Raw genomic sequence first — 27,016 nt, forward strand, 5'->3', positions numbered from 1 at the left:
TGTCACCTAGGCTGTCCTGAACTCACTGTATAGCCCTGCTTGATTTTAAACCAATGGTAATCATCCTATTTTGGATCTCCAGAGTTTCAAGGACTGCAGTCCTTAACTACCTCTCCTAGTGCTTAAGGCTTTGTAGCATTTCAGTTGAGTGGGTGATTAAAATAAACATAGCGTCAGAATATTCCTACATTTTATGGACTGCAATAAATGCCAATCATGACTAGAGTTTTTGTAAATATCAGAGCTAATAAAAGTTGAGTGTATATGTATTATTAATAGTTTTAATTTATCAATTTTATGTCTAGTGAAGTTGACAAAATTTAAACAATTTTTGATTAGTCAAGGAATTAAGTTCTAAAGGTTGCTGTAATTTAATTCTTACAAATTCAAATTTTTTTCCATGAAGACAATAGCCTATATGATGAGCAGAGAATACCACTCTGTGGCTTGTGTTAAATTATAACTGAAATGGCAAATTCATTCTGCCAACTTCTACAAGAATTCATATGAAGTGCAACTCAAAAGAAGCTTCTCCTAACTCTACATTCAGTATATGGCTGAAAATCAAAATTGGCCACCAGCCACCAATGGTGGCCCATGCCTATATTCCCAGCACTAGGAGGCAGAGGCAGGTGTATCTGTGAATTCGGGGCAAGCCTATGGAACACAGGGAGTTCCAGTCCAGCGTTACACAATTACGTCCTATCATTTAAAAAAAAAAAAAGATTGTAGATGTCATTCATTAATGATTAGGGAGCAGTAGTAGAAAGACATTTGTCATTTCCTCATCACCTGCCATTTGGCCAAGAGGTACATCTATACCATATACCACTTCAGGACAACTCGTTTCCTTTTTCATGGCAGAACATGACAGTTTGTCTTCCTCTGTTCCATCAACCCTGTAGATATGTGTCTATATTCTGAGATGCAGAAGGCAGTTGTCCATCACATATCAGACCTGCATAGTTCACCTGCCAGAAATACTGTCCACAGTCGAAGGAACAGGAAAACACTGTCAGGTGGATAGTGAGTATTGCATTATCCTTTCCGCACTCGCTATCATATTTCAGGCAAACTGAGTAGTGGAGGTGAAAAGAGTACATGTCAGCCAAGCACTGTGCCATCAGAGCACTGGACACTAAACTAAGAAAATACTCAGCTTAGTTGCCACCAAGCACTTCAGGTAATCCTGTAAGTGCAGCAAAAAGTGAGCCTAAAATCAATATTTGATTGGATTCAATGTGCGTATTTTTTAAAGTGAGTTTTTTAAGTTACTAATAGGATATTCTTTACATGACCATATTTTCAAGTGAAAACCATCATTTATAATGAAACGCTAGAGGTGTTCTTCATGAAACGAAGAGGACAGGAATGTTTCCTGTTTCAGATGTACTTGAGCAGTCCATTAAGATGTGTTAAAACAAATAGAACTACAGATGGTCTCTGATTAACAGCAGTGTGCTTGTTTGTGTGATGGGGCTGTAAGCAGGGCTTTCATCTCAATCCCCAGCCCAGCTGAGGTATAGTTAAGGAATTTTCACATTTTTTCCACCTCCTGTTACTGTTTTTCCCCTTGGACGCAGTGGACACTTGCTGTATCCTCTGCTCGGCCAAAACAAGTCAGAGACTATAAAGAAGATAGGTGAGACTCCAGTGGGCTGATGGTCAGCCACTCCTCAACTTTGCCTTTGGCCTTCACAGGGATACATCTCATTCATTTATTTTGGTTATAGAAAAGAACAAAAACAATTCAAACTGCACTAGCTCAATTATTCATGTTGGGGAAAAATATTTTCTGCTTAGGATGAGTTTATTGTGAGGTAAGATAAAAGAAATTGGTACTGGAAAAAAAAAGCATTTGCACCTAGGATGATGGCATGTTTATATGAGTGCATATAAACACAATCACTGTGTTTCTAACTTAACCAGTTATACAGAAGTTAAGAGAAATAATATGACTATTTTAAGAGCAGGAGTATATTTTGAATTTCTTTCCATAGTTTTCTACCCACACTCTGTCTTCCCTGCGTCTGTGGAGGATAGAGAGGAACTGGTAGAAAGGAAAATTTCCTCATCTGCCTCTCATGCTATGTGTATGCTTTCATTCCATGGGATGACATGTCAGCATGTTGAATGGCTAGTCACTTCTTTCTGGAGGAATTTTATAAGCTTTCTCTTGGTTTGGAAGAGAAAGCAGAAATAATATCATCAGAACCCCTTAACAGTACCCATCTCCAGCTCTGTGGTATTCTTGGAGGCCCATCTCTCACAGATATCCAAGAGAAGCTATTTTGAAATTAGTAGAGGATCTCAGAAAAGTAGCCAAAACAATAGTGGATATACAAAGCTCAATGAGTTCCTTCTAGTCTATAAATAAACAGTTAAAAGATATGATTAAGGAAACTTCCTTTCACACTGACAATAAAATTAAGTTCCTAAGCCCAATTGCAAAATCAGGGCTGATTTTGCAGATAGAAAAACACACTTACTATGAGATACCAAGAGAAACATAAGTGGAGAGACAAGCATGATCTGAAAGTATTGCACACCACCAGAAGTCTTCTCCTGAACCTCACTTAGAAGTACAAGTGCATATATATGAATAAAGTGCACTATGAAAAGTGCAAAAGGAGTTTTCACTACAAGATATAAATGTTCTCATTCTGTTGAAATAAATTATACAGGGCAGAACTGTCATGCGGGAAACATTCCGATCACTAGGAAGGGTTTGAAACAAATTTTTAGCATATGTGGAGCTCAGGGGTTCAGGAAAGTAGAAAGATCCTTAGAGATCAAATGGAACATGGGGGAAATGACTGCTACCTTAGAAAAGTAAAATCATGCACAATAAGACATTTGACTTCTTTATCCTTTTCTGGATTGAAATGAGCCTGAAGTACATAGCATCCAGGAGACCCTGAGTGCAAACCTCACTATTGCCAAACGAGACGATCATGGGGGGGCTGAATTTTTAAGTAAGTCTCCAAGAATATTCCACAGACATCCAATCTAGGATTAGAACTAGTTCTGAAGGAAGCCTGAGCTCCAAACCTTGTTGCAAGCCTTTTTTCTGTTTACTTGTGATCTTAGGGATTTTTGTTGTCATTTTTCCTACTAGGTAAGAAATTTCTATTTTATATTCTCCAATTCTCAATCCAATTCTGTGTCTGAAAGCCAATACCAACTCTAGTACCTATGCAGGGTATGTGAACACAAAGTCTGGAGGAGACTGCCTGGTACTCAGCCTCCGACACATAGCTATATGATCTTGAGAACCTTTTCGTCATCTCTTGTTTTCAGTTTCCTCAACTAAAAACACACCAAAGGCAACATCTCCTTGATTAGCCCTTTAGAAATAGGCAGTGCACATAAGAGCTCCAGCTGATGCCTGTTATTTCCTTCTCAGTTGTGTTAGTTTGCAGTTGGAAGTGCTAGGAAGATTATTCCAGCACTGCCCACCCTTCACTCAAATATGGTGAAACCAGAAACTTCTTTGTAAGGAGATTTTGATGAACATACCTAGGAATAAGATACTGTGGTTAAGGGGGCTGGAGAGATGGCTCAGCGGTTAAGAGCATTGCCTGCTCTTCCAGAGGTCCTGAGTTCAATTCCCGGCAACCACATGGTGGCTCACAACCATCTGTAACGAGGTCTGGTGCCCTCTTCTGGCCTGAAAGCATACACACAGACAGAACACTGTATAATAATATAATAATAATAATAAGTAAATAAATATTTAAAAAAAAAAAGATACTGTGGTTAAGAGTAAAACACCCAAGCAATGCTGATCTCCTCCTGCTCCCGAAGGAGAACTTTCAGGGACTTTGAAATAGAACTGCAGCTCTTAGAATTCCATGGCAGATGAGTAACACTGGACGTTAGCACATTCAATATTAACATGTTCAGTAAGATTTGGAGAAAAAAAAAATCTATTGCATTTTCTTAATGGTTGAACTTTATCCCAAAGTGGTTGAGTTTAACTTTTTCCCCAACATTTCTGTAAATAATCCCCAGAAGAGCTTTCCCTTAATATAGTTTGCAAGGTGTTAGATGGTGTTTGGATGAATTTTTAACTCAAAATTATATGCCAGCTTTATTTTATACCAGAGTTGAAAGTCTAGCCAGAGGTAAATTCTTTGGAAGTATTACTGTATTTTACTTTCCCATTAGATGCTTCTGATTTGTACGTGCATGCATGCATGCATACGTGTGTGTGTGTGTGTGTGTGTGTGTGTGTGTGTGTGTGTACAGTCTTCTATCCTCTAATGACACAATTGGTGCTTTTGGATTTTTAATGATAGGCCCTCTAAAGTCTAAGGATCGGTACGAATTACTTGTGTTGATATTTAAACTTTAGCTCCTCCATGGAAAGAATAGAGAGTGCAGTTTCCATGAAGCCTAGAAACCCTACACAGCCCTTTTTAGCAAACAGAAGTACAACAGCCTCTCCATGCTAAATGCATTTTATCAACTGCAAATAAAACCCCAATCCACTCATGATTCCTAAGAATATGTCCTGTTTTTTTCATCAGTCCCTAACTAAACATCGTCAACATTTCCAGTCATGGTTCACAGGCATCTCCAGCAGGGCAAGTGTTCTTTGATGGCCATTTGAATCATGGGAGAAAGGATTTGCTAGAGAACTTTTCCACACCCCACAGTAAAGTCTAGCCCTAGGGTAACAAGAACAGCACCACTACCTGGCCTGTCACCATGATGAACTCATGTTTGAGGCTATAGAGACTATAATGGCACTATGTGTGTAGCATAGAAAAGAGGAGGCACAGTTCTTTAAAATGCTGTGGGAAAATCCTACATCTGTGACTGGGTAGGGATGATGGAGTTGTTATGCCCGCTGAGGTTTCTGTAAGTAGTGGTTTCCTGAGCTGTGTCGTATGTAGCATGTTATAGACTAAAGCATATTAAACAGTCTATTCGGGAGGCTTTCTTGCCTTTTTCCTACACTCTGGTTGATCATTTCAAGTAGACATGGATTATTATGATTTTTCACAGTGTAATTCTGAGTATCTCTGAAGAATTTTTCTTAGCCTGGGACCATTTTAGATACCATTTACATACTTTGGATTAGGCACCACCAAATTTGGAAAATAGGCATTTTTTATTGCCCCAAGCCACAAAAGCAGATACAGGGTGAACAAACTTTGTAGGATTTGTGGTAACCAGTTTCCTAGCATTGGAAGGGGGCCTTTTGCAGTCACAGAGTAGTTTTGCCTGCTATATCCTAATAATTACTTTAATTTCAGATTCTTTTAGCGACCACTATACTCACTTTGAAACAGTTGTCAAGGCTCTTCTGATCAATGCTATCGATGGATCTTTTCTGGAAACCTTGTATGGTAAGTTAATAGTATCACTGGAACATTTTTTTTAAAGTTTTCCCAAACAGCTTTTGAAATTAGATGAAACAAAGCCAAGACAAACCATTCTTAAATCTTGCCTGTTGTTCCTTCTGGAATAATCTACACTATAAGTGCATTCATATAAGAGGCTCGTTAATAATACTTGAGATATATAGAGGTAAGTATTGGCAAGTCCTTGCTCTCAAAGATTCTGCAGTGCATTTGAGAATATAGAATATATACCCCTAAAATATTTCTGTTGTTGTGAAAACTATGAACATTTTTCCTTGCCTTATCTGTGCCCCTCTCATTCTGAGTATGATTATATCCATATATGCAAATCCTTGTATTGTATTGAAAATGTATCTTTTTCTTGCCTTACCAGAATATGAGAAATTAAACTTTTAATATATACACATATCCCCAACACAGAATCTGACATTTTATAGGCATTTTATTGTTCTGAATATCTATGAGTGCCTTAGTAAGATTTTATTTATAAGCTACATAACAAATATTTCTTGAATGCCATCTATGATCCAAGCATTATTTGAGGTTTGTTGATATGGTAATTTCAAACCACAAAAGGTAAGGAATACATCAGATTCATATCTTTTGTGGTTTGAAATTAATCAGCAAACAACTAGATAGTATAATATGTGAAATAAAATTAGTGTGTACTTCTTATGAAAATAAAAGAATGCATAGTTTGACAAGAAGAGAAGCTAATGTCCATTTGATAGATGAAAAAGAGAGAGGGGAAGGAAGGGAGGCAGAGAAAGAAAGAGTGTCTTAGGTAGGGTTTCTATCACTGAGATAAATCACCATGATCAGAAGCAACTTGTGTAGTAGGAGGAGCGGGCTGTGTCCCATGGCCTGGCTAGCTTAGCCTTGAAATAATTACACAGAAACTGTATTCATTTAAACACTGCCTGGCCCATTAGCTCTAGCCCCTTATTGGCTAACTCTCACATCTTGATTAACCCATTTCTATTAATCTGTGTTCACCACGAGGTCGTGGCTTACCAGCATGAGTCTAACCAGTGTCAATCTTGGGCAGGAGAAGCATAGCGTCTGTCACACTTCCCTTCTTCCCAGCATTCTGTTCTGTCTACTCCGCCCTCTTAAGGGCTGCCCTATCAAAAGGCCAAGGCAGTCTCTTTATTCAACCAATGAAAGCAACACACAAACAGAAGAAATCTACACCAACTTGGATTAGAAAGAGTGTGTTTCAGCTCACAATTCTCAGGTCACACTGCATCACTGAGGGGTCAGGACAGGAACCTGGAGTCAGAAGCTAAAGCAGAGCCATGGAAGAGTGCTGAGAATTGACTTACTGGCCCTAACTTGTTCAGTCTGCTTTCTTAGTCACTCTCACACTACTACCTGTCTAGTGGTTGCAGCACCTACTATGGACTGGGTTCTCACACATCAGTCACTACGAAATTGTACTAAAAATTTGCCTAGGCACATCTTATAGAGGAATCTCAATTGAGAGTTGCTGTTCCCAGATGTCTCAAATTGACATCTATCCAGGACAGATTGATAAACTATAATATAACATATACAACATATGTATGTGTTATAATATGTATATATGTATATATGAAATATATGTATATGTTATATATACACATAGATATATATGAAGATTGGACAGATTGGTCAAATAATACAGTAAAGTATTTTTAAACAGAAACATGAATAAGGTGAATGTTATTAGTTTGCTTTATATTTCTGTGATAAAAAATACTGATCAAAAGCAATTTAAGAAATAAAGATTTACTTGACTTATGTATACTAGGTCACAGTTCATTGAGGGAAGCCAAAGCAAGAACTTGGAGGCAGGAAGTAAAACAAAGGACATAGAAGAATGCTGCTTACTTTATTCCTTCCTATGACTTGCTTAGCCTGCTTTCTTGTATAACACTGGACTACCTGCCCAGGGGTGGTACTATCTACAGTGAACTAGGCCTTCCCACTTTCATTATTAACCAAAAAAAATACTCTACAAATTTGCCTATAGTTAGTCTGATGGAAGTATTTCTTCAATTGAGTTTCCCTCTCCTAACATATGGTCTAAGTTTGTGTCAAGTTGACAAACACCAACAGGACAATTGACCTCTTATCAGTCTGACATACCAATACATTACTATTACACTATAATACTTCCTTTCTTGTTTATTTACAATATCTCATATTTATATCAATATCCAATATAGAATACATTTCAATTTATAAAAGCTCCAATCTTTACCAATTCAAACACTATTTAAAGTATTGTCTTTTCACTTCTTTCTTTTTCTTTTTATTCTTGAGACTGGGTTTCTCTGTGTAGCCTTGACTGGGCTGGAACTTACTCTAAAGACCAGGCTGGCCTTGAACTCAAAGATTCACCTGCTTCTGCCTCTTGAGTGTTGGAATTAAAGGTGTATGCCACCACCACCTGACAAGTTCAGTCTTTTTTTTAAACAGCAAAAGTTTCTGTTGAAGATTAAAGCCTCTCTGCAACTCAAAAGTCTTTCAACTGTGAACTCTTATAGTCAAAATCAAAAGATAAGTTAAATAGTTTTTTTTCCCAAGAGAGAAAAACAAGAGCATATTCACAACCAAATCAAAGCAAAACCCATCAGTGTGAAGCTCAGTGTCAGACTTCCGAACTCATTCCAGTCTTCTGGGCTTTAGATGACTTGAACAGCCATCCACAACACACACAGCTTGTCTCTTAAGCTCAGACTTGTTCTACTCTACACTTGATGTTCTTGGTGGTCCATCTCATAGTATTGTTATCTCCAATATGCTGGGAACTCTGCAGTAACAGGGCTGTACTTTTGCCAATAGCTTCTCCTGGGCTCTCTCCAGGGATTCTTTATTCTACCACATGGTGCCAAGCCTCAGCAGCTCTCCATGACCCTTCATGCATTTAAAACTAGTACCACCTGTGTGAGTCTTTTGGCTATCCACACAAGGTACTCTTGGCCCCCTTTGGACCACATCTTCTGTGTGCTGACCCTGAGGAAACACTTCCCAGAAGATTACACCTCTGTGATGCTGGTCTCTTCATACCCAGCTGACCAGTACCACAGATTCTTAATTCAAAGCATTATTCAGATGGCCTCAGTAGAGTCTGTACTTGGACTGAAACTTCACAAACCAGGTCTCCATTTCTACACTGTTCTCAGCCTTCTTATCTTTCAGGTTCCCATAGAACAGCCCATTAATCTCTGAGTACTCAATGGCTTATGCTGCCCAAAGTTGAAAACATATTCATAACCCTTTCAAAACACGATCAGCTCTGTCACAGAAATACTCTACTTCTTCTATAGTCTGCTTTAGATTGCTATGATAAAATACTAACCAAGGGCAACTTGGGGTAAAGGGTTTATTTGACTTGTATATACTGGGTCCTAGGTCATTAAGAAAAGCCAAGTTAGGGACCTGGAGGCAGGAACTGAAACAAAGGCATGAAGGAGTACTGCTTGCTGGCTTGCTTTCCATGGCTTGCTAAGCCTGCTTTCTTATACAACTCACCTTTGATTTAAAGAGGTTTGTGTCAAGTTGGCCAAAACCAACTAGAACAGTAATATATACATGTTTTATGCTTAGGGTTACAGTAAAAGTTACGAGCATTCAACAATAACTAGGAAGACCGATGTCATTATAGTGCAATGAGTCAGGAGTGAGGGGGGAAAACTTCAAAAGAGGTAATAGTGGAAGTAAGGACTTTTAATTCATGATATAGTGTTTAAATTTGTAGTGACTATACAATATAATAAATTTATTAGCTATGTTCATTTGGAAATAAATTTCTGAAGAAAGTAGAAATATGAAGCTTAGCATCATAGGCCATGACAAAATACATATAAATTGAGAACAAAATATTAGTCAAAAAGTGACTGTAGTACACTATGAGGGAATGAGGGGGAAGACAAAGCAGAAAAGGCTTTTTCACTGTGTTGGCAAGAGCCAGCTGCAGCGGTCCTTAAAGCATGATCAGTAATGCAGTGGTTATGCAAATGCAAATCAGTGTTACAGGAATGTGAGGAGTTCTATGCAAGCCTTTTCTTGGGGCTCCTTCTGCTATCAGGTGCATATAATTAAAAAGTCTGATGTTTACAGGAGGCTGTTAGAAGCTCTGCCCCTGTGCTTCCATGAAATGAACTGTTTGTCTTATTAATTATTTCCTAATTTAAAATATTTACAACTAGCCAGACATCTTTCTCAAGCTCTAACATGTACATGGTGGTCAGCCGGTTCAGGATTTCAAGTGCTCTGCTGTTTTTTGTCATCTGCTCACAGGTGGCAAAAGGAAGAAGTTATATGCAAAAGATATGTTGACGTCTCTTCATTATTTGGATAACCGCTTTATTCAACCCCGTCTGGAGAGTTTATTCTCTAGAAGTCGATGGAAAGAGCAATATAAGGTATATGGTTTGCCTTTTAATCTATAGTAAAAGTATGGGGACAGTGGCCCTCTCAAGATTTCAGTATCCATCCAGATGGCACCATTTTCTGAAGTGTTGGCATTCTGCCTTGTTAAATAATAACATATTTTAATCTCTTCTCAAGTCCTTTATTGTTTTAAATATTCACAATAATGCCTCCAATAATTAAATGGTTTGAAATAATTTCAGAGCATCTCTAGGGCTTAGCCTATCTTGAAATAAGGAGATTTTCTTATAGTTCTTCAGAGAAGAGAGTCACATAGAAGAAGAAGTTTGAAAACACAGTGTTTAACTTAAACTGTTTCTATATTGGAGCACTTGTCTGAGCACTAATCCATGAATCCATACCTCCGGTCTTCAAGGAGGGCAGTTAGACAGCATATTTTTCAAGTTGTGGATTCTACAAAGCTGTTTCTTTTGAGATACCTGTTATTCCTTCTACTGTTTTCAAATTTTTTTTTTGTATGTGTGGATGAGAGCACATCCAAGCCACAGTCCACTATGGGAAGAGGACAGCCTTCAGCACCGGATTTTCTCCTTCCACTGTGGGTTCCCAGGGTCAAACTCAGATCATCAGGCTTATGTGAAAGCACAGTTTTATAGGAGCCATCAATTCAGGCCCTCTTAAGGTGTTGGATTTCCGTAAGACAGTGTGGGAAATATTGACCTACATTGTGCTTGGCATACTCTCTAACTTGAGATTTTATAATTCTAGCAATTTGGGGATTTGACTTTTCAACATAAGAATTATTGGATTCTTTTTGTTACTTTCCAGATTTGTATTTTAGTATCTCTAACAGCAGTGGATGTAATGTGTGATATGTAAAGGTACCCCTACTGCTCACATTCTATTTTCTAATGGTTAACAAGAGGACAAAAGTGATAGATAATAAGCATCCAAATTCCTTAAAAATCTCACTAGCACGTAAATCAATTTCTATGCTCATTTACTTCAAAAACTTAGTTTCATCAAGAACTCTTCAGCCTGAAGTAACCCTGGTGATAGTAAATGGTTCAGCTTGAGGGACAGTCATAGACTTACAAATTATAAGATTTCAAGTTTAAGGATAGCTTGAATTTAGAATCACTATGAATATCTTAATATTTGTAGATTTTTATATACTTCTCAATTCCCAGTTTATCCCTCAAATGTAAAAAAAAAATACTCATCTACTTTTAAGTGAAATAGGTACTTATTTAGGTAAAATACACAAAATAACTGTTATAATATTATTTTCTTTAATACAAAGAAAAATGTTACAATTTTGAAGACTAGCCTTTGACAGATGATTTACGTGTGAAATATATTTTCTTAATCTTAAAAGTAAGTGCAAAAGCAAGGAACTATTCTCTCCTCTATTTAACAGTGAGGGAAGTGCAGTTAGAGAAAGCAGCATTCCACAGCTAGTAATTTCACAGGACAGTATGCTTTACCACACTGCCAGGATACAGTGGATTTAGAAACCCCATAATGAAATAACAACAAGATGCACAGAATTATGAGACAGATGACTGAGTGAGGTCTTAGGGTACACTGAGTTATACTGAAGAAAAGTCTACACATGAAGAAAAGTCACGGGTTTAACCCAGAAAGATGTGTATGTCACTTACATGTGGAGTGCATTCTGTTCACACTAGTCCCTCAAAAAACAAAGCTGTTTGAGCTTTCATCTCACTGTGCTGTCAGAGCAAAGAGGGCTGGTCTAGAGCTAGGTCTTCAGTGACATGCTTTGAAGTGTGGAGAATGCGACAGGTAAATCAGAGCAGTGTTGCAGGTCACACAGTATGAAAAGGATCAGTGTACCTTCTGGTACCTTGGCTATAAAAAAAAATAGCAAAGGTACCTTCTGGTGTACGGGATGAATGGGGATTAGTAAGCACGCTAGCAATGTTCTTAGTGTGTTCATTCAAGCGCGGTATCAAAATACACTGCTAATAATAGAACAGGGCTATCTAGCGCAGTCACTCAGGTATAGTAACATCATCACTAATACAGTTGGTTATGCAGACCAGGGGTTCTCACATTGATTATTCATTGGTAATCCAGCCACTAGATGGTCCGTCAGTACTGGACATGGAATTATTAATTACTTATTAGTTGCAAGGTGATTAATTTGATAAGTCAAAGCAGGTGACTACAGGAGGATTAAGATATTTCCAGAATGTTTTCAGGAAAATATGATTTGACTCATGCACTGTAAAATGAATGTAGTTTTTTTCCAAATTCTTACTAGCTTTAATGAATTCATCTCAATTTTTATTGCTTATTTTCCTACTTTACTTACTATCTCATTGGTGCCAATTATAGATGAGACTGGGGAAACGTAAGTTAAAGCCGATTGGAAACACTACTTACTAGTAATTTGTAAGTAAAGAGATAGACAAAACTGTTTCCTCTTGTCTGTTTTTATAGCCAAGATTAATAATTCATTTTTTCAATTTAAAAATACCTTCTTAGAGTAAGAAATTGTATGTTTTATTCTTATATTTCTTCCCACTGGTTTCCAAAATATGTTATAATCTGGATATACTCCTATATGACTTAGTCTTCAGTATTTCTGACTGTTGTCAGGAGCGAGTTGAAAGCTACTCTGACTTACAAATCCACATGAAGAACCCTGAGAACTGCTCCTGCCAGGCCTGTGGACTGCATCGCTACTGTAAATACTCAGTGCATCTCTCGGGGAACTTGTACAACAACAAGACAATGGAGACAGATGACTTCATGTCTCACGACAAGCAGGTATCATTTCATGATTTCTGCCTTTGATATTTAGAACATTTAGGCTTCATACCATGTCCTCTAGGTAGTTCTCAGAAAAGAGAAAACACTACAAGGAAAAGAACACAAGGCAGGAGGTACATTAGATTTTCTTTCTTTCTGTTAGTATGCCTCCCTCTAGTGACTCTGTGTCTTTAGAGGATAGAGTTGTTGCTAAGTCTACCACTTTTTTGTTTGTTTGTTTTGTTTTGTTTTCAATATTGGATTTTTCTGTAGCTTTGGACCCTGACCTGGAACTAGCTTTTGTAGACTAGGCTGGCCTAAAACTCATAGAGATCCACCTGCGTCTGCCTCCCAAGTGCTGGGATTAAAGGTGTGCACCACCACTGTCCGGCTCTTCAGTAAATTTTTATTTTGAAAAAGAAACTCATTATTTTCTAATTAACTTGCAAATAAACATATCACAGGACTAGTTTAAGAAAACCACTAAAACACTTTTTTTGTTTGGGGATAGAATTTAATACTTTCCATAAAAAATGGAAGTCAAGGTTTATCACTTTAATTTACTAAACTTATTTTCTAGACTATTGATCCACTGTGTCAGTACATGCAAATAAAGAAAAAACAAATGTGCTTACATTCCGGGACTTAAAGAAACTGTGCACATCTCCACCCACCACCTACCTTGTCTGAACACCATAGTCTCTGCTTCGTGATTGTGCATAAAGCTGAAAGCTTAGCACTAACCAGGTTCTTCTCAAGAGTGTAGTTAAACAATGTTTGTTGATAATTTTCTTTTGCCTGACTTACAAAGATTAGCTTATTTGAAAGAAGGAATATGTGTTGATGGAAGATGGCATTACCACCTTCGCAGAGTGAAGTGGGTAGTTAAGTTACAGCAATGTTATGTTGGGGAAAAAAGCAAGTCTTATCAAACTCAGGAAATGGAAGAAACTTAATGCTCACAAGACCACTTCCCCAAGCTTTATAAACAGAAACAGTTGCAGGGGGAGGAAAGGGCAGTGGAGTGCTGGATTGGTGGCTGAGTTGACTGCACAGTGTGCAGGCACCTCCAGGAATGCAGTTGTTGTGAGTGAGCCGTCACCTGTGCTGGGCTGGGCTTCTCTGGTTTGCACTATTTTTGCTCCATCCGTGCTCCTGTGATCCAGGAAACTTGGTGAACCACTAAGTTGGACTTAGGTGGAATTGTTCCTTGGTCTATTTTTGAATGCCATATCTGGGGTGAATAATGCTTGTTCATGTCTCTCCATAAGAAGCCACAGGCCAGGCATGGTGACACAAACGTTTAATCTCAGCACTCTGGAGGCAGGGGCAGGTGAGTTTCTGAGTTTGAGTTTGAGGCTGGCCTGGACTACACAGTGAGTTCCAGAATAGCCAGAGCTTCACAGAGAAAACCTGTCTCAAAAAAAAAAAAAAAAGCAAACAATAAACAAAAGTCATAGGACATGGTGAAATGTCCAGAGTGCTTTACTGCACCATGCATCAAATGTACCTGCTGTCCGCTCGTCATTATATAACTTGAAGTCTTTTTTGGCAACATTCTCCTGGCCTTACCTTCACAGCATCTCATCTCTGTATTCCTGTGCATTGTGGCTTTAGACAGAAGCCACACAGATGACTGTTAAAAGTTATATAGTTAAACTTGTACACTGGAGCATAGAGCCAATGCTCAAGTTAGGACATTTGTGTCTTCAGGTGTTGTAATAAGAGCGGCAGGGCTGCGTCTCCGGCACCCAGCCGCCAGCATGGATAGTTTATGCCCCGAAATAATTACACGGAAACTGTATTCTTTTAATCACTGCCTGGCCCATTAGTTCTAACCTCTTATTGGCTAGCTCTTACATATTGATCTAACCCATTTCTAATATTCTGTGTAGTACCACGAGCTGGCTTACCAGGGAGGATCTTAACCTGCATCTGTCTGGAGTGGGAGAATCATGGCGACTCCCGACTCAGCTTCTTTCTCCCAGCATCCTGTCTGTTTACTCCACCCACCTAAGGGCTGGCCTATAAATGGGCCAAGGCAGTTTCTTTATTAAATGAAAGTAATTCCTCCATCATTTCCCCTTTTTCTGTTTAAACAAAAAAGAAAGGTTTTCACTTTAACATAGTAAGATTACATATAGCAAAACAGTTATCAAGCAAGAATTACAGTTATAATATTTATATCTATTTTATCATAACTAAGGAAAACTATAACTATCTATCCATTCTTCAACTCCATCAAAGACTCCAGAAGGATATAATATTACCTAAGCAAACAAGAGATAAGAAACTTTAAACTTTAGAAATGACAGAGACATCTCGCTGCCTGGACAATCACCCAAAGTTCCTCTGTACCGTTGGGGCATCCATCTTCAGCCTTCAGGCCCATAGTATCCAGCAGACATTTTCATCAAGCAGGAAAATTCCAAAGACAGTTCAGTCACTTTCTGCTGTGTCCTGTAGAATGTCTCGCAGACTCTTTTATGAGTCAGGAACCCCGAAAAACCATCTCACCTTTAGGCAAGTTCAGCAGTCCTCTTTCTGTGGGTTCTCTGTGTCCAGTTTATGCAACAGTCCAGGCAAGAGCAGTTTCTTGCCCAAATGGCTATCAAACTCCATAAGGAGCCTCTTCAATGCCCATCTTCCTCTTGAAGTAGATTGGTGCTGCCAGGAGCAGACGTATCTCATTGTCCTGAAAAGTCCTAAGTTATTAAAACATTTAAATGCCATATTCTGCAGTCTTTGAAAGATATGAAGAATGCCTATCTAACTGAAATATATCTCTATATATCTAGAAAATCTAACTAACATGACTACAAATTTGACTATTATTGATGATTATCCATTAGCAACCTATATTTCCTAATTATACATTACATTTTAAATGAACTAGACAATCACAATACAGTGATCAAGATCAGATATACATATACATATACTAAAATTGACCTTAAAATCCATACCAATGCAAATTATTCATACCTATATCATTTCCCCCTTTAAATGTAAAAGAACATTTATAAACAATATTTGGGAATATGGGCGCAGTTTTTTCTCTCCAAACTGCTTCCTGCTGAATGGGGGCGCTGTTATTCAGGTCTTTCATGGTATAACCTGTGTGCCAGGTTCATCTCAGTGGGCAGTTGAGTGAAGCAATTTTTTGAGGGTGTTCACAGCTACCTTTCAGGAGGGCGTGGTCTATCATACCATATTGGGATAGAAGCAATCCACAGAGTCTCATCCTCTGTGAAAACAAAAGAAGACCCTCTCCAAAGCATCATATCCTTAGACCCATATTCTGAAATCATAATACCCTGATATCCATTCTGGTTTAGCTTGGCAGCCCATATAATGAAATGTCTCTCTGTACTTAGCTCCTTCACAGTCAAAAATTTTAAAGAAAACACAATAATACAAAGAATCCAGACTCTCTGTGAATTTTCCATTTTTACGTGGCTTATTTTTCTTTATTTCTTTTAATCTATAACTATCTGTACTCTGTCTCTTTAAAGACTTTACCCTTTTTTTTAAGACATTAACTTTATTCTTTATATATATATTTTTCTCTCTCTCAAGCCTACGTACATTCATCCAACAGTGTCTGAATCAGTTCTATTGTGAATCTGTAATTTTTTTACTATCCAGGAGCATTTTTTAAAATGTTAAGCACTTCTCAAAAAACTTAAGTTGCACCATGTACAGATAATACGGTACCGCCTGTGTCCTGCTCAGTCCAAACCTTAACTGCGCTGTTATTATGGTAATTATGGTAGTTCCTGCCTGAGACCAGCACAGTTCCCCGTGGCGGAGTTGAGCCGCTCCTGCCTCAGAGCCATTTGGTGCCCCTGAGCCACATACAGTTCCGGCACACAGCAGTCCACATTGCCATCAAGCAAGCCGTAGCACTTTATTCCAAATGCTCCATTCAAAAGCTCTGTCTCCCGCAGGAGCCAGACAGAGATCACAATGGCGACACAGCCCAGAAAGCCGGCATTTTAAAACAGCCAGTTTTTTCCTGTTGCTGAGTCAGGACAATTTCTTTGCCGCACGCAACCCACAAACAGCAAAAAGCTGTCTTAAATTCTCTCTCTGTCCTTTTTAAGCCCTCTCAGGTTTTACGTGGAGTTCATTAGCACGTTGGGCGCCACTCTGTTGTAATAAAAGCGGCAGGGCTGCGTCTCCGGCACCCAGCCGCCAGCATGGATAGTTTATGCCCCGAAATAATTACACGGAAACTGTATTCTTTTAATCACTGCCTGGCCCATTAGTTCTAACCTCTTATTGGCTAGCTCTTACATATTGATCTAACCCATTTCTAATATTCTGTGTAGTACCACGAGCTGGCTTACCAGGGAGGATCTTAACCTGCATCTGTCTGGAGTGGGAGAATCATGGCGACTCCCGACTCAGCTTCTTTCTCCCAGCATCCTGTCTGTTTACTCCACCCACCTAAGGGCTGGCCTATAAATGGGCCAAGGCAGTTTCTTTATTAAATGAAAGTAATTCCTCCATCATTCAGGTTTTTATATGATATGATCATGTTATGATGTTTGGAGCGTGTTTTGGAGAATTTTCTACAAAAAGTGAAAATAGTGTAAAATAAGATCTGTTTATAGGGTGATTTTGGCTTCCTATTTTAGCTGTATAACAGACCATAACCATCAAAACATGAAAGAGAGGTGGTCTGGTTGACCGATTGCACAAACATGCATCATAGAGTGCTAGAAGTCCATATATAATGAAAACAGAAAATAAAATACTAATATAGCTTACTTACAGGAGACTCATGAAGTAAAGCCAAATGTATACACACAGAGAACATCTTCACTTTACATTTGGAGATTGTTTAGGAAATGACTAACAATGCTTAACTTTGGTCTAACAGTGCTGCATTTTTAGTTGTTGCTTATACTTACAATTTACTACATTCTGGGCATTTTAAACACAGAAAGTGTGTGCGCGCCATGCTCTGCATGCCTTCTCCCTGATTTTGCGTGTGTGCTTGTCTTTCTGCCTTAACGGCAATTTCTCTCTCTCTCTCTCTAGTTTTCAGAACTACCGGAGGCTAGGGTTCATCTAGTAGATGACAAGCATGAGGACACTCAAGCCCAGCACCCACTAAACAAACAAACAAATTCAAGCTCTGGAATACTTCGCCTATTTGGAAAACTCCAAGCCAGTGAGAAATGCTGCCTCAGAGAATGACACCTGAGATTGCCCTCTGGCCTTCATATACACATGTGCACACATACAGAGAAACATGGACTGACATCTTGGTAGCCTCCTGAGCACAATGTTTGGCATAGTATTTTATAGTCATCTTTCTTCTAAGGCACTAAACTCCCTAACACAGGTGCTATGTCCTCACTTAGCCTCTAGCCCCTGCCCAAATCTAGGAGCAGAGTAGGGTACAGTTTCTGTTGACTACTTGTATAGATAAGATAAAGGAACCATTTATATGAATATTTAAATAAAATTAAAAGTACATGTTTTAGGTTCTACCATTAAAAAGAAATCTGAAAATTAGAAGTGCTATGTATAGATTTATTTACTTCATATTTGAGATAATGATATTTATTTCTCAATGTAGGTGTTTATTGTTGGCAGAATTTGTGCTGATCGCACCAAAATTTATCATAAACTGAAGCATTTTAAATTCAAACTGTACCAAGAATGTTGCTCCCTTGCAAAAGAAAAAGAAGAAGAAGGTGCAGATGAACAGGTTAAAGAAACAGTAGGAAGAATCTTCAGTCAGTCAAAAGAAAACGGCTGGATTAAAAGGGTAAGACTATAGACCTTCTCATGCTGTAGAATCTGGAGGCTGAGGATGGCAGCAAAAGATGACATTTGTAGACATTGATACTTAAGAAAACCCCTTCTGTGCTCTGATGCTTCCTCTTTTCCTGCCTATTCCATCCATGTTTATCATTATTGTGTTATGAATAGACGCCCTGATGTTCCAAGAATTCACTCACCTCATATAGATTTTACTGAACATTAATTCTGTACCTTAGCAAAAGGTCTCTCATCTCTCATCTTTCTCTTTTACATATGTAACCCTTACTTACATGTTAAGTCACTTTTCCTATTGCTGTGATAAAATACCATGACAGAAGTGTCTTATGAGAAATGTAGATGTTTTGGCTTACAGGTGTGTGAGGAAGTCCTGTGGCAGCTGGTCCTGTTTCAAAGTCAAGAAGCAAAGAGATTAATTCTTCTGCTCAGCTAGGTTTCTCTTTATGCAGTCTAGGACCCAAGCCTATAGAATAGTGCCACATGCTTTTAAGGTAGATCTTTCTACCTTAATTCACCTAACATAGATAATCCCTCAACCATGCCCAGAGATTTATGTCCTGGGTAATTCTAGATACTGTCAAAATGGGAATCAATATTAACCATTATATTCCAGGGTGGATTTGGGGGCAGGCAGGAAGCAAAGTATAGGACTGACCTTTGCTAGTCTGTGTTCCTTCTTTTGAACAGTCCTTGTGATGTAAGAGTGAAGATACACCGGGTGCCAGCTGAGGAAGAGGTCCACCTCACAATTCTATACAGCCACGTGCTCTTCTTGAGGACCTGGGCTGAGTAGTTGGCACTGTTACTAAAGATGGGAGGATATTCTGAGACTTCAGACTTTGGAACTTACTGTGATTCCCCTGTACCTTGACAGTCCCTGAATTTGATATCAGGGATAGAGTGGGAGTTCTAAGTAGTGCAGTGGATCCGTAGATCTGTCAGCTCAGAAGCTCTGTATTGCTCACAGAGTCCTTAGAAGTCTGCTGTGGAAAGAATGTTCATGATAGCAGTTCCCTAAAACAGGGTTAGCCTGTGGACACCCGAATATCTAGAAATTATTCAGGAAATTTGGGTCGATGACCTATTTCATCCTGAAAAGAAGCAGAAAAGAGCCGTACTTGGTATCTTTGGCCTGGGTTATATAATAGGGAAATCTGTAAAAAAGCAGAAGTGCGGCAGATAAACTTCTCAGCAAAGAGATGGGGCAGCAACACAGGCCCTGCTCAGGGCTGTCATGTTCATTCAAAGAGTCCTATGAAGAAGGAGGTCATACTGACTTTCCCTTGTATAGTTACCTCCGACCTCAATCCACTACCCAGGGACCTGGCCTGTCCCTTTCTTCTCTCTCCCCTTTTATTGTCTCCAGAATCTCCTCTCCCACTTCTAGGTTTTCCACTGGCTTTTTGGGAAGACCTAGCTAATAACCCTGTCTTCATTTTCTGAGACACTGAATTTCCTAAGTTCTTTTTATGATAATTTTCAGAGACACCAACTCAGTAGTGCAACTAGAAAGTCTGTTGGTATACCTCACTTATAAATATGCCCGCTTCCCCTTTTGTGGTACCAGAGAGTTAATCCAGTGCTTTATGGCTGCTAGGAAGCTGCAACTGCAATGTTGTGTATGTTGTATGGGTATTATAAACAATAATTACACATATTTATATGTGGAGAACTTTCAACTTCTTGCAGCAAAACCAGCAAATATTTCATGTATTTTAGAAGAAGCGTAACAAAGTTTAGGGCCGTCTTCCTTTTTACAGTGCCTGAGTCTGCACTAATAGGATGTTCATCTCAGTGACTCTGGGTGTTCCTGTTTCCCACCCAAATATTTGAGCTTCATATTCAATGACAGACTTTGTCTTGAAAGATAGAAAGCAACTAAGAAGGATACCCACGTTGACCTCTGGCATAAACACATGCACATGCATACCTGAACACATACATAAAAGAAGTATCAAATCTTTTTATAGCTATATTTAAAATAATTTACAATGTACTACATAAATAAGAATTTCAAATTATAATGAGATATTTGCCTTACTTGAGTCTTCTCTTGTCACCCTCCCTTTTAACATTTTATACTTTTCCTTTTCTTCTGCACCTTAAGTTGGTATTTCTCAAAATATTACTCTTAACTATGTCAAAGTCACCCAGAAATTTGGGGGAAAATACAGATTACTGGCCCTACCCAGAACAATTGAATGAAACTCCTTAAGGGCATTAAACATCTAACCTTTAAAAAAACTGACTTATTCTTAAATAAATTAAAGATGGAGGGCCACAGTCTAAATTTCCTTTTGAGCTGGATTCTATCCTCAGGCTCTTAAAGATCCCTCTGCACATCTTTTCCTTTCTGTGGGTCTCATTTACTTCTCTTAGAATTTGACTACTTTCCTCTATCCCATTTCCACAAGCCAGAACGACTGTCCGGTGCTGCATGAGAGTGCTCTTCATTATTAGAGTAAGGCCTAGACTCCCAAAGGCTCGGCGATGAGCTACAGGAGCTGCTGTTGGGGCAGAGGGGAAGGCAGAGTGGTCCTAATGGCCGTTCCTCTCTTTCCCTTTCCCTTTTGTGGTTTTCATTTTGTCCCACCCTTGCCATTTAAAACTCAAACCAGCATCCTATAAAGGTTAAAAGCATGCGTTTAAATATTTGCCCTGCCACTGCCTAACAGTAGAACGTGAAAGCAAGTTCTGATTCTCCTCTGTAAAATAGGAATGAAGCAATAATTAGGGCTTAGATCATGTAAATGATGGCATATTTAGAGCCCGGAATTAGAAAGTGATCAACTACCATTAGCTGTTATTTGTAATATAAGCAAGCAAAGATTATTATTTGTTTTGTTCTCTTTGCATGCTAATATACATTTTAATTTTCCAAAACAAATTTTATAAATAATTAAGTAAAACAATATAAAGATAAAAATTATAAGCCTAAAACAGCCAATTTTTTAAGGTACAGGTTTAAGATCATAAAGAATTTTACGTCCATTTACTTCCATGTACTAAAACCAAGCGTTTAATGGCCTGTGATAGCAGATCATTGTCCTGTCCTGTTCTTTTCTTCCTTCTTTCCTGAGGATGTACTGCAGTCAGTGGTCTTGAGGTTGTAAAAATGGGCTTCATGGCCTTGACTAGGATAAAAATGCAATATTCACATTGCCTCCCATGAATCCTTGTCATTGTAGAATTCAGGCCATTGAGGTCTTCTCTCAGAGTTCATAAGCCAAGTTAGAAAACCACTAAATAATTCAGTGTCCTCAACTGATATAAATACTTGAACTCTGTCTGAATGTGAACTCATGTATCTTCTCTATTCCCTGTCTGCCTGAGATAGCCCTGCCTCCCATCGTTCTTGTCCTCCTTCACCTGGGAATTCCCAGGACCCCTTAGCCCATCTCCTGACATGTACCACTCTGTCCTTTACCCTCTCTTTCCATTGTTGCGCCACAGGTTTGAGTCCTCATTGCCTAGTTTGTCACCACAGAGTCATAACTCATTGCCAGACAGTTGTCAAATAGCTCACTCACTTTCAAATGAGGTCAGTCCTCTCCGAACACATCTCTGGCAGCACGCATTAGCTGTCAAGTCTTTGCTCAGCCCATAGCCTAGTATTTTCATAGGTTTTATTCTCTGACCTCAGTCTTCTTCAGTCCTCTCTCTATAAGACAGCATCAGATTACTAGCCAGACCTACGCGCTCTTGTCATGGTACTGCTGGATGTACTGCTAATCTCCTGGGCTGGGGAGCGGAAACTTCCACCACTAACTTTTTGCCTATCAAGTATTTTTGTCCAGAGCAACTTAAATGTTGCACTTTCCTTGTCCCCTAAACTACCCGTGGTTTCTCTTCTGAGCCCTCATAGCAGTGGTGCTGGCTGACATGATGTCTTGTCTTAGGGATAGGGAAAGTGCTTTTTAGAGCTCTGCCTGCAACAATCATTGTAGGAAACTGTTTGCATGTTACATGAGTATGCGTTGGATTAGCTATTGAATTATTCTGCTGTGATTTACAATTATAACTTAGATATAAAATTAATAGCACTATTATTTGATTTCTTTGCAATGCTTTCTGAGTTAGAAATGCTTATTTGAAATAGAGCTTCTATTAAGTGATTTTTGTTCCCAATTTTCTTTAGACCTGTGTCTTAGTAGTTAGAAAGGTCTGTCTTACTGGTTGTTATGAGTAAAATGACAAATTTTCTGTTGTATTTGCAGAGATATGATGAACTGCAAGAATATCTCAATTCTGCGGATTTTTTTCAAGATGAGAAGTTTGAATTGTAGCACGTTTTCTTCAGAGAAGATTTTTATAAGTTTCCTTAAATGCGAAGATCATGAGTATTGTTTCTCTGTATCATGTGACATTTGTTGTATAATCTCTGTGTATTTTATGGCAAAATATCTTGTTTATATACTCATCTGATTTTCATGAAATGCCACAGTGAATTTCAATAAAGCCTTCATAGATGTCCATGGAGAACATCAGCTTTGTGGTTCAAAAATCTATCAATGTATTTTAGTGATGTATTGATGCTTTTCTCATACATTATCTGCAGTTGAATGTGCCATCATGTCCTGTCAGTTTAGTAGAAATAGGCTCTATTATATCTTTGGACTGACTTGGAGATGGCTCAGTCAGTATCGTAATCACCTTACAACACAAGGACCTGAGTGCAGTCCCCAGAACCATATTTCAAATAAAAGCCAATCACAATGGCATCTACTTGTAATGCTTGCACTGGGGAGGCAAAGCCAAGGCCAATCCCTAAGGCTTGTGAGCCAGGCAGTCAACCTACTCTCTGCCAGTGAGAGACCCTGCCACAAAAGACAAGATGGCTGGTGCTTGTCAGTGAACCCCAGGCTATCCTCTGAGCTCAGCATGCATGCAGATATCTGTGTGCATGTGCCCACACATGTGTGCAGTCACACACAAGCACCTCACACTCACACTATATATGCATGCGTATATTCACAGATAGCGAGACTCATGCCTGTATGTACTTATTGTTGCACCCCTTGGCAGTATTAAATAATCTTCAATAATAAATGTCTAATTAACGTCTCCTCAATCAGTGAGCCATGGAAGAAGCCTCAGACTTCTAACCTCGGAATGAGACCATAGTATATCTGCTACAGTGGAGGAGTGCTTCCTTTTGTAAAGTTTTCCTTAGGAATGGATGTCTCATCCTCAGAGTCTTTCAGTCCTCACATTCAAGAACTTCTTAGAGCCGGGCGGTGGTGGCGCACGCCTTTAATCCCAGCACTTGGGAGGCAGAGGCAGGCGGATCTCTGTGAGTTCGAGACCAGCCTGGTCTACAAGAGCTAGTTCCAGGACAGGCTCCAAAGCCACAGAGAAACCCTGTCTCGAAAAATCCAAAAAAAAGAAAAAAAAAAAAAAAGAACTTCTTGATACATGTTTTCATTCTGTGAGATGCTCTTTGTTGTTTCTGTACAGTTTTATCCGCAATATATTAATGATGGAGATGTATTTTGTGATTTTTTAGCCATAACATTCTCTATATAATGTATATGTATTGTACCAGTCTGAAAATCTCAGAGAAAAGTTAAGCCAAAAAACCCCACTTCAAACGCTTATTTTATTGCCTACATTAATTTTCACATCCTAATTTTTTCATAATATAATAAAGTGGTTTCAGAGTAAGCTGTGTATTTTTTTTATTCTTAAAGATAAGACCTGTTCTTCTGTGGCTTTTTATTTGCTTTTTTCATACTGAAAGTTTGGTTGACCTTAGCTAGCTTCATCATCTATTGTATGATTCATGACGTGCCTCCATGTATGTATTGCATAAAATTACCAAGAATTACATGGAGATGAGTTTTTATTTTCTGAAGTACATTTCTATAATTACTCTTATTGGTCTGTTAAGGTAGTAAGTAAAAAAAAAACACAGGGAGTACAAGGATGCTGTGGCCGACACAGGAAGTGCAAGGATACTAAGGCTGATACAGGAAATATAAGGATAGTGAGACTGATACAGGAAGTACAGAGATACTGAGGCTGATACAGGAAGTACAAGGATGCTGAGGCTGACACAGGAAGTACAAGGATACTGAGGCTGACACAGGAAGTATATGGATATTGAGGGTGATACAAGAAGTACAGAGATACTGAGGCTGATACAGGAAGTACAAGGATGCTGAGGCTGACACAGGAAGTACAGGGATACTCTTGCTGATACAGGAAGTACAGGGACACTGTGGCTGATACAGGAAGTACAGAGATACTGAGGCTGATACAGGAAGTACAAGGATGCTGAGGCTGACACAGGAAGTACAAGGATACTGAGGCTGACACAGGAAGTATAAGGATATTGAGGCTGATACAGGAAGTACAGAGATACTGAGGCTGGTAAATTAAGTACAAGGACGCTGAGGCTGATACAGGAAGTATAAGGATACTGAGGCTGATACAGGAAGTACAGGGATGCTGAGGCTGATACAGGAAGTACAGGGATGCTGAGGCTGATAACAGGAAGTACAGGGACGCTGAGGCTGATATAGGAAGTACAGGGATACTGAAGCTAATATAGGAAGTATAAGGACGCTGAGATGAGTGAGAAAACAGTTTTCTGGGGTGAAACAGACATTTCCATCACATGTCCACTGCTGTTTGTATTTCTCTGGCACATGGAGAATTACTACTTAACTCACTTCCAGAGAACAAAAATAAAGTCATATTTAAAAAATAAAGATGAAAGTGCAGTGTCAAAGGGAAGCAGAGAAGAATCCAAGGAAAACTGATAGAGTATGGCAAGGGGTCAAGATCATGGGTGACTTGTGTACAGGAAGGAAGAGGAAAAAGAAGGACGATGATGACCTGGAAAGAATCACTTCTTCATGTGACAAGTTTCAATCTCCTGGAAAGAGAGACAGTTTAAAGTTTTTATTATTGTCATAGCACTCAACTAATTATAAAGTAAAAGAACTAACAGTAGTGGTAACTTATGTTAGCAGGCAACCTAGTTCCTAGGTTGGTCACATTGCTGATTTGAAGCACTTTCCCAAATACAGCAACATATTATGATCAAAATGCTTGCAGGTGGTTTTTCTGGCATTTGAGGCCATTGCAACCAAATGTACTCCTCCAAGAAGTGACTGGAGCCTCCAAGAGTCTATTGGATATCTGCTAGCAAAAGAATTGATAAAATAGATGTTTAGTGAGACCTAGTATGGATTGAGGGGACAAAATCAAGCAAACTCTAGGAATAGTGTGGAAAATAATAGAATTAACTTTTCTTATATTATGACATTGTATTTTTATTACTATCATCAGTATTAATTCAATAACATGACAGTTTTGAGCTTCTAAGTCTTAGGTCCTCTCACATGACTGAACCTTTTGATTAGGAGCACTTATCACCATAGCCTTATTTGCTTTATTGTTTGGTGGCTTTAGATAGTAGAGATGCTGAGAAAAAAGGCAAAAGAATAAATGCTCGAAAGAATTCAGAAGACTAGACAGAGGTTGTAGGGGAATGAGGAAACAAACAAGAAGACAGAATGAGGGGGCTGGAAGAAATAATTCTTTCATAAGCAGGTGGTGTAATTAACTGAATTTCCTGACTGGTGTGTTCTCATATTCAGGCATGTGTACCCATCATTCATTCCTTGGGTAGCATAGGACCTGCTTGAACTCCAAAGTGGACATGGGGAGTAGTGCATCCCTTGAGCTAGACCTGCTTGTAATGTCACTAAAACTCTCCACTAAAGTGCCAGGTGCTGTTTTTAAGAGAACCTGGGTATAGAGAGTCCTGGTCTAACCTCCTGAATTATTGATGTGGAACAAATCATCATGATAAGTCTTCCATCCTCTTCTAAGAGAGGAACTGAATGAAGCAAATAATAAGTATCTCCAAGAATGTTTGTGTATTGAAATGATATATGTGAAATGTGGACTTTAGATGTGATTTCTCTTAAATAAGAAGAAATGATATGCATAAGTAGAAGTATGTCAGTGATAAATGGACACCAGAGATTAAATGTCTAGATGTATAGAAGTAAATATGTATAAAAGGGGATTGAAGAGTTGGCTCAGCAGTTCAGAACACTGACTGCTCTTGTAGAGTACCTCAGTCCGGTTCCCAGCACCCACATGGTGGCTCACATCCATCTGTAACTCCAGTTCCAGGGGATCTAGTGCCATCTTCTGTACTAAGCCAGTGTAGCACTGCACAATGTGCTACACATACATTCAGGCAGGCAAAACATAGAAGTTTTTTTTAATGTCTAAAAAAGACACTCTAGACTCTAGAGTCCAGAGGAGTGGCCTAAATACTGGAATGTTGAAGTCTTGCTTCCCAAGCTTTTAATTGATGCTCCTGTCAGAATTAAAAAGGGGTGGTGGTCTTTATATTTTTGGTTGTGAGCCTATCCTTTAACGGCTGAGCCATCTCTCTATCCCTTGTTTGTAATAGTCAGAACCTGGAAACAACCTAGATGCCCTTCAATGGAAGAATGGATGAAGAAAGTATGGAATATATATATATATTAGAGTACTACTCAGCAGTAAAAAACAATGACTTCCTGAATTTTGCATGCAAATGGATGGAAATAGAAAACACTATCCTGAGTGAGGTGAGCCAGACCCCAAAAGAGGAACAGGGGATGTACTCACTCATATTTGGTTTCTAGCCATAAATAAAGGACATTGAGCCTATAATTCAT

At 38.8% G+C, this 27,016-nt stretch overlaps 1 protein-coding gene across 3 annotated transcripts in view; it reads left to right on the plus strand.

Annotated features, from left to right (window-relative positions):
* Ccdc82 (coiled-coil domain containing 82) overlaps positions 1-23,984 on the plus strand; it is a 35,294-nt gene extending 11,310 nt beyond the window's left edge. For all 3 annotated transcript variants that reach the window (XM_057767576.1, XM_057767575.1, XM_057767577.1), the window contains 5 exons: positions 5,265-5,357; positions 9,660-9,784; positions 12,378-12,548; positions 18,124-18,315; positions 22,547-23,984. In XM_057767576.1, the coding sequence (XP_057623559.1) occupies positions 5,265-5,357; positions 9,660-9,784; positions 12,378-12,548; positions 18,124-18,315; positions 22,547-22,615 (650 nt within the window). In that variant the 3' untranslated portion in view covers positions 22,616-23,984. The remainder of the gene's footprint in view (positions 1-5,264; positions 5,358-9,659; positions 9,785-12,377; positions 12,549-18,123; positions 18,316-22,546) is intronic.
* The last annotated feature ends 3,032 nt before the right edge of the window (positions 23,985-27,016 follow it).

Source organism: Chionomys nivalis, chromosome 4 (assembly GCF_950005125.1).
Source record: "Chionomys nivalis chromosome 4, mChiNiv1.1, whole genome shotgun sequence".
Classification (NCBI taxonomy): Eukaryota; Metazoa; Chordata; class Mammalia; order Rodentia; family Cricetidae; genus Chionomys; species Chionomys nivalis.